At 44.7% G+C, this 13,277-nt stretch overlaps 1 protein-coding gene across 4 annotated transcripts in view; it reads right to left on the reverse strand.

Moving 5' to 3' along the window:
- Nucleotides 1-164: 164 nt before the first annotated feature.
- SLC37A3 (solute carrier family 37 member 3) overlaps nt 165-13,277 on the reverse strand; it is a 29,628-nt gene continuing 16,515 nt past the window's right edge. For 2 of the 4 annotated variants that reach the window (XM_083401509.1, XM_083401510.1), the window contains exons 12-15: nt 9,540-9,587; nt 8,727-8,878; nt 5,749-5,814; nt 165-4,300 (exon numbers count right to left, since the gene is read on the reverse strand). In XM_083401509.1, the coding sequence (XP_083257635.1) occupies nt 4,208-4,300; nt 5,749-5,814; nt 8,727-8,878; nt 9,540-9,587 (359 nt within the window). In that variant the 3' untranslated portion in view covers nt 165-4,207. The remainder of the gene's footprint in view (nt 4,301-5,748; nt 5,815-8,726; nt 8,879-9,539; nt 9,588-13,277) is intronic. The other 2 variants (XR_014502547.1, XR_014502548.1) reach the window with 2 other exon arrangements.

A 13,277-nucleotide genomic window follows, 5' to 3' on the forward strand; every position in this document is an offset into this window, starting at 1 on the left:
ACATGTAATTCCCCACTGCGAGCGGAAGAAAAAAAGTCTGTACAGGACAACTGATGGCTGCAAAAACATGCTGTACTTCAGTCTTCATCGCATCCTGTCACAACACCGACCTCTGAAACAGTTGCATAATTTGGTGCAATCTAAACAGAATGTAAACAAACAGATTTCTTCCAATTTGCCAAAAAATAATTTATTCATGTGAAAACCGATTTGGAAAGTTGACAGCGCTTCCCCAATCAACACAAAGCAGAGTGTAACAAACAGTAATACTGGAGCTGGGAGGGGGGGGGGAGAGGTAAAGTGTCTAACGTTGTCAGTTAAGCAAGGGCAGTGTGTTTCGAAGCACCCCTGGAATGGCCAGGCAATAAGTCTTTGAAAAGGACTGCCTTGCAAGAGGACTAATGCAGCGTGGAGCCCAACCGCTTGTGCTGAAGCTTACAGCTATGTGGCAGAAGTGGATTGAGCACACTTATTTCCTTGGAATATAGCCCTAGCCAGGGATGCAAGGACAAGCATGCTCTCAGCCCTAACCCGCCCTCCCCAAGTTGGAAGGAGCATCTTTCGAAGAGGAGAACCCTTTCTACTCTCTTCTGGGGTTTCCAAATTGTGTGGGGATCTGGCATGCGCACGTCAGTCTCCCCGACAGAGATATTCAGACTTCACCACGTGTGAAGGCTGTGGGAGGAGCAACAGTGAGGGGCTGGAGGCAGTGTGGCCAAGTAGCACTGCCCCCATTTCTCCATCACATGACAGGGATCAAGTAAGGGCCTGTGTCAAAATCACTTCCCCTACAGGTTAGCGCTGCTGTCTGTCTTCACCCCTAGTAAGCCAAAACCATGTGGGCGACCATCTTGAATTTTTGAGGCGGTTCTCACACAACTTTTCCCCCCTAGCCACGCTGTGCAAAGCAGGGAGCAGAACGAAGGACTGCAGCCTTTCTCAACCTGTGGGTCCCCAGATGTTGTTGAACTACAACTCCCATCACCCGTGGCTAGCAAGGCCAGAGCTCAGGGATGATGGGAGCTGTAGTCCAACATCATCTGGGGACCCACAGGTTGAGAACCGCTGAAGAACTGGATCTACATCAAAGACCCTGCTCTTTGTGGATCTCCTCAATCAAGCTACCGAGTATCTTTTTTGGGGGGGGGGGGGAGAAGAGAATGGCAGTGTGTGTGGTACATCCTGAAACTTGGAAAAGGTAAAATAAAAAAATGGAGGTTGCGCCAACACGGTGCCCTGCAGATGTTGCTAGACTCCCTTCAGCTCCAGCCAGCACGGCCAAGGGACAATGATGCTGACAGACACCATCCAGCAGTGTCTGCAGGGCGCCATGTTGGCTCAAATATTGGAGCTTGTGGCTCTCCTATTAGGCCACGTCAGCGTCTTCTAAAAAGTACCTCAGGGATAAAAGCAAAAGTGGAAGCATGAAGTACCACAGACAGCCTGATGCTGCAGCCGAGTGGGAAGGAGCAAGGCCTTCCTACCTCTCACACAGCCTTTGCCAACGTGAAGCTACCCAGATGTTTTGGACTACAATCCCCTTCAGTCCCAGCCACCACAGCGCTGGCAGGGGCTGATGGGATCGGTAGTCCTAGACGTTTGGAGGTACACTCTGATTTCTCTTCAGGGCATATAAAATCTTTCATACACGTGTGGCTTTTACCAGGCTGGAGAAAGCTGCTCTGATGGATAGGATGGCCGAACTAAAAGCAAAGGGGAAATAATGTTTTAAAATGGGGGGGGGGGGGGAGAAGTCTTTTCTTTTTTTTAAGGAGACACCAAGGAATCAAGGCACCACATACTGAAGATGGTGGAACTGAGCAACGCACTGCTGGGAAGGCGTACAGAGCAGTTGAGCGCCACAAGTCAAGGAGAGGCCTTTAAGGTAGCCGTAACATGATTCAACAATGACATTCATAAATAAAAACATTTTTTTCTTTTTTAAAAAAGATATCACTGTACATTGTTTCTATATAGGCATTATTAGAAAAAGAACAGGAAACAAAAAACCCCTTTCCCCAAATTCATGCCTTAACAATTAAGTGGTTCTTCCCCTTCGGTCTCAGCAGCACACAAAGAAAACTGGGGTGAAACTTCATCGGCAAGGAGACATGCAAGTCAGCAGACAAGGAGTAAGGGTTTCTGAGGTGGGTTGAGGGTTTGACAGTCCCACGCGACCCAAAGAATTTTGTGGTGCATTTTTTAGATCAAAGTTAAATAAATAATCTCTCCTTTTTGCAATCTATGCTGACCTGTTTCCCTGCCACCAAATCCAATCAAAGAACAGGTAAGGTAGCAAGCAGTGAGCTGGATCAAACCAGAGAAACCCACAGATCTATCCCATAGGTGCCCATTATCCCACGGGCATAATGAACAGAGCTTATTTGGGCAAAACTCTTAAGACACATGGGAATGGGCAGCACACTGCTTTGCTAAACAAAACTTGGGGAAGTCGCTGCTTGAAATGAGCCTGTGTACATTGACTTTTACACGCAGATGTCCTGGGTTGATGTCAGCTAACAAGGCAGACACAGCACCGGATTTGGCGGCAGGTATCATCCAGAGCCTAGTGGCCTTCTACTCCCATGCCATGAACTTCCAGGGCAGACCTAGACCTTAAGCAAAAGAACACGCCAAAACCAGCTGAGGTCTCCTCTTCCCTGCCATAACATCTAGATTGATTTGCCTCAAGCCCCGGCACTGCTAAACTGAGCACTTCTCTGCTCTCATTCCAGGTGTTGGTTGCTGCTAGAAAGGCTCAGTGTGACAACATCAGGATGCAAACCTAGTTGAACTAGAGATTATGGAGAAGGGAAGAAAGTCTGCACTCTTTTCTGTCCTTGTAATGCCTTTGGTGCAGGCCCAAGGATCACTCAGATCACTCCGTCAGGGATCGTGACTTGGATGACTCCCTAATGAGAAATTAGGTCTTTACTTCTCTCGCAGGATACTGAAAAGTATAAATCACCCCAGCTGATTGGACAAGGACAATATCAGATGATTACCCCTTCCCTTTTGATTGCTCTTAAGCCCATTCAAACTCCTAACATCCTAAATTTTAAGGACTCCGGTAAAACTTCTGATTATCACCCTCCTCCGTGAAATATTTGGCTTTGCACCTCTCCCAGAGACGCAGCCTCATCCTCGCACATCAGGCAGTTAAGAGAAGAATAAATCAAGTATGGAATGATGCAACTGCACTGTTAAGACATGGACAGGTTAAATTAACACAGGCAACCTGGACAGATCAAACATTCATAAATCAAAATAAAAACACAGCAACCATTCTTTATACAAGAGCGGGCTAAGGATCTGGGCTGCTTCCAAAGGTTCCTGCTGTGTATTTTGTAAATACAGGGCCAGGTAGAAACCAGGAGGCAGGTGCTTGGCACAACGCGTTTACAACACACACACATACACACACACACACCAAAACCTGTACTGGACTGGCCCAAGCCTGATTTATAGTGTCAAGTAATGAAACAGCTTTCCCCTGACTTTGCTATTAAAAAAGCTGCAAAAAGGGGGTGTCAGTTGTAGCGATCTGGCTGCTGTCAGGTGTCCAGATGCAATTTACAAGCGACTGATAAGAGCCAGTTTATAAAGTTATCAGCATCAAATGGAGAGGCACGCCCCAGATTGTTCCATCTCAGGCTGCAGGTGGCGGTGGGGTTTTGCACATTTATATGATTCCTACGTCTGCCAATAAAATTCCCACCACTGAGACAATTAGCATAATAGGAAGACAGCAGATTTGAACTCCTCTCTTGGATTTGCTCATTTTCTACCCGAAAGATTTATTTTGTGGAGGGCGTATTCAAAGCTGAAATCACCCACCTGCAGCCCAAAACGTTGTAGTCCGAGCAGGGGAGTGGGAGATGAGTTTTAAGATTTGATCCTGGCGATTGCCAAAACTGGCTCCAAGAACCAGAGGTAAAACTGGGGCGTGGGGAGAATGTCTCTCTGGCCAGTTCTGCAAGCCCACTATAAACATACAGACACCTCCAGGTTGCAGGCGGCTGCAGCGTATCTTCAGGTGGTATTAGGGCATTCAGACCCAAACTTCACAGCAGCAAATTCTTTTGTGGCCATCAACCGCGGATGTAAGTGACAAAGTAAACATTAGCTGCTTGATGTCCTGAAACTCCCTTCCGCTTAGTAGTCCTTCCTTGGACAGTTCCATTGAGCGGCGCAGAGAAGGGGGAGGTCAGCCAGCCAACCTGCGCAAACGCCTCTCTGCCCGCAGCATCTTTATTTCATTTACTATTAAAGGCGTGATGAAGAGCACCGTTAAACCGATCTGCAAGAAGAAAAGGAGTTAAGGATGTTAGAATGGCTGCACACTGGTTCAACGCCATCGTGGCATTTGCTCCCCATTTCACACACAGCGGTGAAAACAAGGAAGCCTCCTTGTACCAGGTCTGTCTAAATCCAGGGCTGGCCATTCTGTAGCAGCTCTTCGGCAAAGACTTTCCCTATCACGCATGTGATCCCTTTGAACTGGCAATGCCAGGGATGGACCTGAGACTTTTGCAGATGAAGAATATACTTTGCCACTGAGCTATTCCCCGTAAGTGAAACACTCATATAGGCATGGTTCCATGGAGAGTGTGCGTGTATGGTGTGTGCATTTGTCACACCTGCATTTCATCCACTTTCCTCTTTTTCCCCAGGCACCCTAAAATGTTTGTACAGCACAATTTTGTGTGCATGGACTCAAGACACCAGCCCCACAATGTTCAATGAGGCTTGTAAGCCTGTAGAAGATTTCAGCCTGAGCATGCAGTAAGGCCTTCAAACACATTCTCTGTATTTTATTGTGCTATGTCACTTAGATTTTTTTTGGGGGGGCATATAAAGCTCCCGACGAATGCAATAAATAACAGCAGCAGCGGTAGATCAATTACAGACCAAGGTTTCTAGTCAACCAATTTTCTGAGGGACAAATTTTCACATTACTGCTGCACAGGATACAACTCAAACACAAAAGGGTAGCATCCCAATTTCACATGAGGGATGTTTAGGATGAAACAACATGTGCCATGTGGGCAGGAGGCAGTGGAAGAAACCTGACCAATGACCACATTTTGAGAGCTGAGGGGCTTAAATGCCAATGAAGTCAAGTTGCCATTTCTGCTCACCTTGGGGGCTCATTCACAGAAATGACTCCACATGTGAAACGGAGGGGAAACAATCCGTGTGAGAGAACTGCACTATGGCAAAAATTATGTATAAGAATTAACTGCCAGGGTCCTGTGCGAATCAGCTAAGGGAAGGCGACTGTGTGGTTTGGTAGAACAGTCTTGAAACAGCGACTGTGGGAATCTCTTCCACCATGCCTAACTTCTCTAGATGAGAATAAGACTCTCTGCTTGTTGTTTCCTGACTTATATCAATCTGTCTTAAGTAAATTTCCATTTTCCCAATGGATTTCTGGAAAGCAATGAAGGGGCATGAATAAAAAGAACAGGTGGGGCAATCCATCATACCTGCCCCCTTTTCCCCATCCCACCCAAACACCGTCAGCCTCCACATGTATTGTTCTCATACTGGTGCTCACCCAACTCATGTGGTTGCTGTAAATTTATAGCAGTTTGTGCGTGAAGCAGAGAAGATACGTCAAGTGTTATGTGAAGCGTATCTGAACACTTGAAAGTGCAATATAAATGTTTAGTATCTTTAATCTAAAAATCCAACGTTGCATCCGTTTTCAATTAAAAATAAAAAAACAACCACCAGGGCTCTTACCATCAGGCTAAAGAAATAGAAAACCGACATCCATTCCAATTTATCGTGAATCAAAGATACCAGTGACTGAAAAGGGAAGAAAATATGAGAGCTATTAAGGCTGTCAAGGGGTGGAGAACTCAAAGAGACTCTCCCCTCCTCCCCATATGTTATGTCCCTCTTGCTTTTCCTTATTCAAAACACAACCCAACACCTCCTCATGTGGCTACTCCTTGCTTCCAAAGCTGTCAGGTTTCATCTTACGAACTTTGCTGCTATCCCCCAAAGGCCTGTTGACATTATTATTGATCAATCATTTATACAGTGCCTACAATTTTGTAGGTGCTGCAGAGAGCTTTAAAAAACAGCACAGTCTCCACCTGCAGGTTCAAAATCTAACAGACAAGATGTAGAGGGGTGGAAATGTGCCAGGAAGCTTTCGAATTTGCTGTGCGGAAGGGGGGTGGAAGGAAAAACAAGCAAAATCAGGTATCAACATGCTAATCCCTAAATATAACCTTTCAAATTTGCTCTAACATCTGAGCTACTGCCGCAATCCAGGGTTAACCAGAGGCTGTAGCAAATGGGAAGAAGAACCCCTGAAGAACTGAGGGACTCTTTCCTTCCCTGTTCTCAGCATAATAAAAGACATACAACTAACAGAACTGGCAGAAAAGTTGACATACTACAAACAGATACGTCTTCATTTAGAATCATAGAATTGGAAGGGAACCAACCCCCTGCAATGCAGGACTCTTTAGCCCAACGTGGAGCTTGAACCCACAACTCTGAGATTAAGAGTCTCCATTTAGTAAGGATATAAAGCTGCCTGATATTTATTCATTCATCTCGAACATTTTCTATCCAGCTTTTCTCTTAAAGGGAACTCAGAGGGGCTAACAGCGGGGCAGAGGTGGGAGCGTCTGGCTCAGGGCCCAAATACACCCCATCCAAGAACTTAATTCGTTCTGTGAACTGGAATGCAAGAAAGGGAGGTGTGAGGAGGTCAGGGAAACAAGTAAATGAAAGATATGATATGGAAAGATTGATTTGTTTTTAACTGTTTCTATTTTGCATCTTCTTTCTTTTCTACTTTTTTTTTTACTTGTTATATTTTCTGGTTTTTTTCTTATTTTTCTCAAATTTTTGTAATATATTGAAAACTTTAATAAATATCTTAAAAAAAAAAAGAACTTAATTCGTTCTGGAGGTCTTAACCTGAAACTGTTCTCAACCTGAGGTACCACTTTAGGTAATGGGGCCTCTCGCTGCCGCCGCCACCACGTGATTTCTGTTCTCATCCTGAAGCAAAGTTCTTAACCCAAGGTACTATTTCTGGGTTAGCGGAACCTAACCTGAAGCGTCTGTAACCCGAGGTACCACTGTATCTATCTGACTCTTGGGACCCTCTCCAGGCCCACCTCCTCCACCCAGGTCACACCCCTCACCCGTCCCACTGGAATGTGTCCTTCAACACTGGCAATGCCTGGACAGTGGGGAGAGAAGGTGTGAGTGTGTGTGGAGACAAGTTCACTCTGCAAAAGCAACATTTGCTATTGTTGCTTTGCTTCCTTTTGCCTCTGGCCTCAACCACCACCGCCATGTTCCCCCCCCCCCCCGGGAAGGCAGTGTGGTGGTCCTCAGGCTGAAAACGGTTCCTCACCCCTGTTTTAGGTGGGCAGAACATTTTTCCTTGGCCTAGAAGCAGAGTAGAGCAGCTTCGTCCCTCTTCAGAAATGAAACCAAGTGCTTATACTGAGATTCTGCCCCAAAGTCTGTCTTTGACATTGCCGTGCACCCCGACACGTTTGACGGGATGTGCGCACTGGGGTGGGCAGGTGGGAAAGGTCATGTGCCTCACATGCAGCTTTTAAGCATCTCTCTTTTCCAAGATGTTTGACATACTCCCGCTGTTAGCTTCCCACTATGGAAGACAGCCCCGCTTGCGGAATCTCAGCTGGTTGCTATGGAGATGCATTGTCAAGAGATAACGGCAACCTCAGGTAGAGAAAGAAGCGGAGGATGCGATTCATCAGACACAAAAAGCGCCCCCCCCCCGCCCGGTTCCTTCAGGAACGGGTTCAAGTTCAAAAACTGGAGAGCGGCAGAGTTAAAGAACTGGAATTCTAAAGAGGATGCTTGCCATTGTGATCTTCAGGCAAGAGAATCATCTGAGAATCCTCACGCTGCCTTGATCGGAGAGGAGAGGCGTCCGCTTCTGAAGGGAAAGGCACTCCAGAGACAGCGTAAAGCCAAGAGGGAATTTCCTTCCCCCTCCCACAGATCAACGATACTGATAAGTTGCTGGAATGCTCCCGGGGGCCAATTCAAAACCTACTTACAAACAAAGACGTGAACTCCGGCCCCAGCGGGCTCCTTGGCACTCCATTACGGAAACCGTAATGGTTACCTTTGCCAGAATGTTAGCTGCAGTCTCGTGCCATATGGACGTTTGCCCTGTGTTCTCTTTGGCTTGCACTTCTCTGCTCCCATTACACAGGGCGTTAGTAACACCATCACAGACACATCCAAGTGCCTCTGGTTTCTACATAATTTTAAGGCGTCTCTCAGGAGGGCAACACCATTAGAACCTTCCTGACTCTCAGGATCCCTCCCAATGCTACAATGCTATGATACGATGATTCTCCCTAACCACTTTCTCCATGGATAATTTTATACATCTCTCATATATCCGTCTTTCACTCACCTATTTGTCCTATACTTAAAAAAACCCTCCTAACTTTGTAACTTTTCCTTGGAGGTGGAATAGCTCCAGTCCCTTTAACTTTTTGGCTGTGCTTTTCTAGCCGTACAATATTTTTTATGAGGATCGATGCAGTGAAATGTTACCGGAAGGAAGATCTTCATGGTGGCTAGATCTTAAAACCCTCTGGCAGCCCATTTCACCCTTTAAAAATGTGGAATATCAGAGCCGTCTGCTCTTTGATCTTTCTCAGGTAAAATTTCAACAGGTGCTTCTGAACCCTTCTGAATCTCACCTGGCCCACAGCTGCTCCAATGCTCCCAGTGCCATCCACAATCCCCGTCACTGTCGCCAGAGCCTCGCTGCTTCCTTTCACCATCTCCTGACGCCCCAGGTCCGCAGAAATGGCGGAACTGATCATATTGGAAGGGCCTCCGATGAAAAAGCCTAAGGACCATTGAAAGAAAAGAATTGAGACTACTGCAAAGGATGGGCCCGGTCTCTGTTAGGAAGCCAGAACTTTTTTCATATGAACTTGTTAACCCTGCCATATACCTTACAAATACCCATGAAGGCACCTTTAATTGAAATGACTCAATTGAAAAGCAGGGAGTTCCAAGATTATGCAAAAATTGTATGTTATTTTTTATGGTTCCTTCACAAATCAAAGAACCTTGCAGCACATTAAAGAATGAAGCATTTATTACGGCATAAACTCTCATGGATTAAAGTCCCCTTCACTGCAGGCATGAACCTTTATCCCACGTTGGCAGGTTTGTGTATGCACAAATCAGCCAGGAAAGGCTGGCTTACAGGTAAACCAATGCAATGTCTCCCTATGTGACATCCTCCAGCCTGGCCAATGGTCAAGGATGAAGAGAGCTGTGATGCAGCAACATCTGGAGAATGCCAGGTTGGCTATCCCTGCTCTAGCCCACCTGGTCCATCTCCATGAGAGGAAAGGAGAAGAGAATCTGCACCACCCCCTTCTAGCTATGGCCAGGTGAGAATTGCAGTGCCCTAGAAACCTAACAAATCACACTTTTACTCCAATACAGATGGCAGGATGAGATCTGCCTTGTGTCCAGCCACACCCCTTTCCCCTTACCTGTTATTGCCATGAGAACTGCATTGATAAGTTTGTCGTTTGGTGAACCTATAAAAAGAAAGGAATCATAGAATCACTGAATTGTAGAGTTGGAAGGGACCATGAGGATCATCTGGGCCAACCTCCTGCAATGCAGGGATCTTTTGCCCAACATGGGGCTCGGACCTGCAACCTCTGAGATTAAGAGAAGAAAGAAATGCTTCAAGTTCGTAACTACCCTTTGGAACGAGTCTGAAAAGATCAGGAAGGAATGAGAAGCTGATAATTAAAGCTGCTTCACCAAGGCTATCTGGGAAACTAGCTTGATGCAGCAGTGCTCTTCTTATGTCCTCATGACCAACCAAAAACTCAACCTGGCCAAGGCAATGGGACACCACATTGAATACAAGGCTAGTACAGTGGCACTTGGGTTCCTGAACAGCTTAGCTGTCAAACAAAATCGGCTCCCGAATGCTACAAACACGGAAGTAAGTGTTCTAGTTTGCAAACATTTTTCAGAAGCTGAATGTCCAACACGGCTTCTGCAGCTTCCGACTGAGTGCAGGAAGGTCCTGCAACCCATCAGAAGCTGCGCCTTGGTTTTTGAACGGTTTTGGGAGTCAAACGGACTCCCAGAACAGTCTAAGTTCAAGAACCAAGGTACCACTGTATGGGCCAGTGAACTGCTGGAACCGCATCGGTTCTTTTGATCGTTAGGAAAGGGATTGAAAATGATATGCAGATATATGGAATGATCCATAGTGAACTTGGGTCCCCAAAACACCTCAAACGACTGGCTATTTTGGATGAATTCTGAAGAACAGAATCATTAGGAAGGACTCTGAAACAAGCCCATGTTTCTGTTTTCTTTTGTTTAATTCTTTTGGATATCTCTAAGGATACAAATGTTCTGGCATCTTGTAAGTTTATTTACTTTTTCACAGCCTATTTAGAAAACGAGCAAAAATAAAAAATTATTATTTTTTTAAGGGAAAGAATTGAAATCAAAACAATCAGTATCATAGAAGTGTTATAAAAAGCTACGGGGCACCTGCACTCTGAGTACTATGCACAGTTCTGGCCTCCTCATCTCAGTAAGGATATTGTAGAGCTGAAAAAGCTACACAAAATGAAGCTGATGGACTACATGGAATTGGCGGAAATGACTGGCAGAATCTGAGACCAGGGAGAAGAGTCGGTGGAAGAAGACTGGAAAAAATTCAGAGTATATTTACAGAAATATTGCAAAATTAATGAATGCTAGAAGAATGCTGGAATGAAGTTTTATGGTTTTAGCAGAAATGTTATTAGGAATTAAGCAAAAACTGATTGTTAATGGGTTGAAGTGGAAAATTTAAAGTTAAATTGTGTTAAGATAAATTATAGAACAAAAAATTGGAAAAGAGGGAAAGGATTTGCTGAAATAGCTAATTGAACTAGAATACAAAAAAGGGAGGTGTGAGGAGGTCGATGAAACAAGTAAATGAAAGGTAAAGATATGGAAATATGGGAGGTTTTTTTCTTCTTTTAAATGTTTTTGTTTTTCTAATTGTTTTGATGTATTTTTTTTTGTTTTTCTCTTTATGTATTGTTTCAAATCTTGTATTGTTTCCTTTTTTCTTTTGTTTCCTTTCTGTAACTATTAAATTTTTAATAAATATTATTTAAAAAAAAAACAAATGAAAAAGCTACACAAAAAGGGGAACCAAAATGATCAAGGGATAAGAAAAACTGGGGCTTTTTAGTTTGGAGGGGGAAAATGGCAAGTAAAGGAGGGCATGACAGAGGTGCATGCAATTATGCATATTGTGGAGAAAGTGATCACAGGTAAGCTTTCCTCCCTTTCTCGTAATACTAGAACTCTAAGGAAGCTGAATGTGGGAACATACAGGACAACAAGCACTCCAACGAAACGCTAACGCTACTAGTCTCTACTACCTGCACTGTCTTGAGGCAGTGTGCCTATGAATGGCACTTTGCAGGAATCCCTGGTGAAGAGAGTGCTGTAAGACACAATTCTGTACTTCCCACAGGCATCTGGTTTGCCATGCAAGAACAGGATGCAGGACTAGATGGCTCTAGTGTGGTGTAGTGGTTCAGAGCGGTGGACTTGTGATCTGGGGAACCGGGTTCGCGTCTCCGCTCCTCCAGATGCAGCTGCTGGGTGACCTTGGGCCAGTCACGCTTCTTTGAAGTCTCTCAGCCCCACTCACCTCACAGAGTGTTTGTTGTGGTGGAGGAAGGGAAAGGAGAATGTTAGCTGCTTTGAGACTCCTTAGGGTAGTGATAAAGCGGGATATCAAATCCAAACTCTTCTTCTCTTCTTCTTCTTCTTTGTGCTGATTCAGCAGGACTTTTCTTATACTCTTAAAACAGCCTTTGCAGGGCTAATTAATAGGCTGGAGCAGGGTTTCCCAAACTGGAGTCACCAGCTGTTTTGGGAGGACAGTTCCCATAATCCCTGACCCACTGGTCCTGCTAGCTAGGGATGATGGGAGTTGTAGTGCAACAAGTTGGAGACCCAAGTTTGCAAACCCTGGGGCTGGAGGTTTCCCACTGCTAATTTATGCATTACAGTTTCTAAGACTGAGAATGGAAGATTTTCCACAATCGCTCATTGCATTCCTGGAGCAATTATTCCCAAATCCAGGAAACCGCTCCACAATACCTGCCTCAGCACAGTAAGCAGGAGCAATATTGCTACTTCTCGCTGCCATCTAGCTGGCTTAAAATTTGAAATGCATCACCACCTATTCTTATTGGTACCATGGCATTCACTTGAGAAACATGCAAGAAAGAGGAAATCTGATCTTTCTCTTGCCAGAAGAAGATGGCCAGTTACACAACACTCTTAAGGTGCAGAATTCTGCCCATTAAAGGGTTTGGTGCAACTCACAAGAGCAGACTGCATAATCCTATGCCTGCAATATCTGCATGCAACGAAAGACATTTTAAACAGTTTGTCTTGCAATCTGTGGGATGCAACAGATGGTCCTTGAACTAGATCCTAAAGGAGCGGGGTCAGGATGAAGATTCTATTTGTGTGATTTTTGCAGCTGCTGTTAAAATCGCAAAACAATGAGGCACGGGAAGGAGCAATGGAGAACTTCTGAAACAACTATAGGATATTAGCTCCACCCAAGGCATGATGGAGAACAACAGCAACCGGGAAAAGACAGACATAGTGTTTTACAAGGACAGGAAGAAACATCGCAGACAGAATAATTGCAGCACACCGGAAGAACAAGGATGTGGTTTGAATGCTTCACCTGTAGATTTATTAATCATTTAATGTGTCAATATGAATGGCAGTCGTTAATATTGCAGCTGTTGCATAAGGGATTGTTATGTTTGACTGGAGTGCAATTGAAATTAATAAGAGTTTGGAATGCAGAAATAAAGTAAATCATCAAACCATCAATTCTAGCACACAGGGGGCCATCTAAATTATATAATTTGCCATCTGAATGATTGGTATTAGTAATTGTATTATATTTTGGCATTGTTATAATGAGGCTATTATTGGATTATTGTAACCGAAAACTAATAAAAATTATTATCAGTGGGGTGGGGGGAGAGATTCTATTTGTACACAGCATCAATCCTTTCTGGCCAGATGAAAAACTTACAGGGAGATCCGATCAAGAAAAGCTCAGTAAGCCAGAGTGGTAACAGTACCTGATCCCTACAAAAAAGTCTCCAAGTCTGGCTTGCTCACTGATCTGAGCCAAGGGTGGAAACTACTTCTGATGGCTACAA

Source organism: Podarcis tiliguerta (genome assembly GCF_965153285.1).
Source record: "Podarcis tiliguerta genome assembly, chromosome: 10".
NCBI classification, from domain to species: domain Eukaryota; kingdom Metazoa; phylum Chordata; class Lepidosauria; order Squamata; family Lacertidae; genus Podarcis; species Podarcis tiliguerta.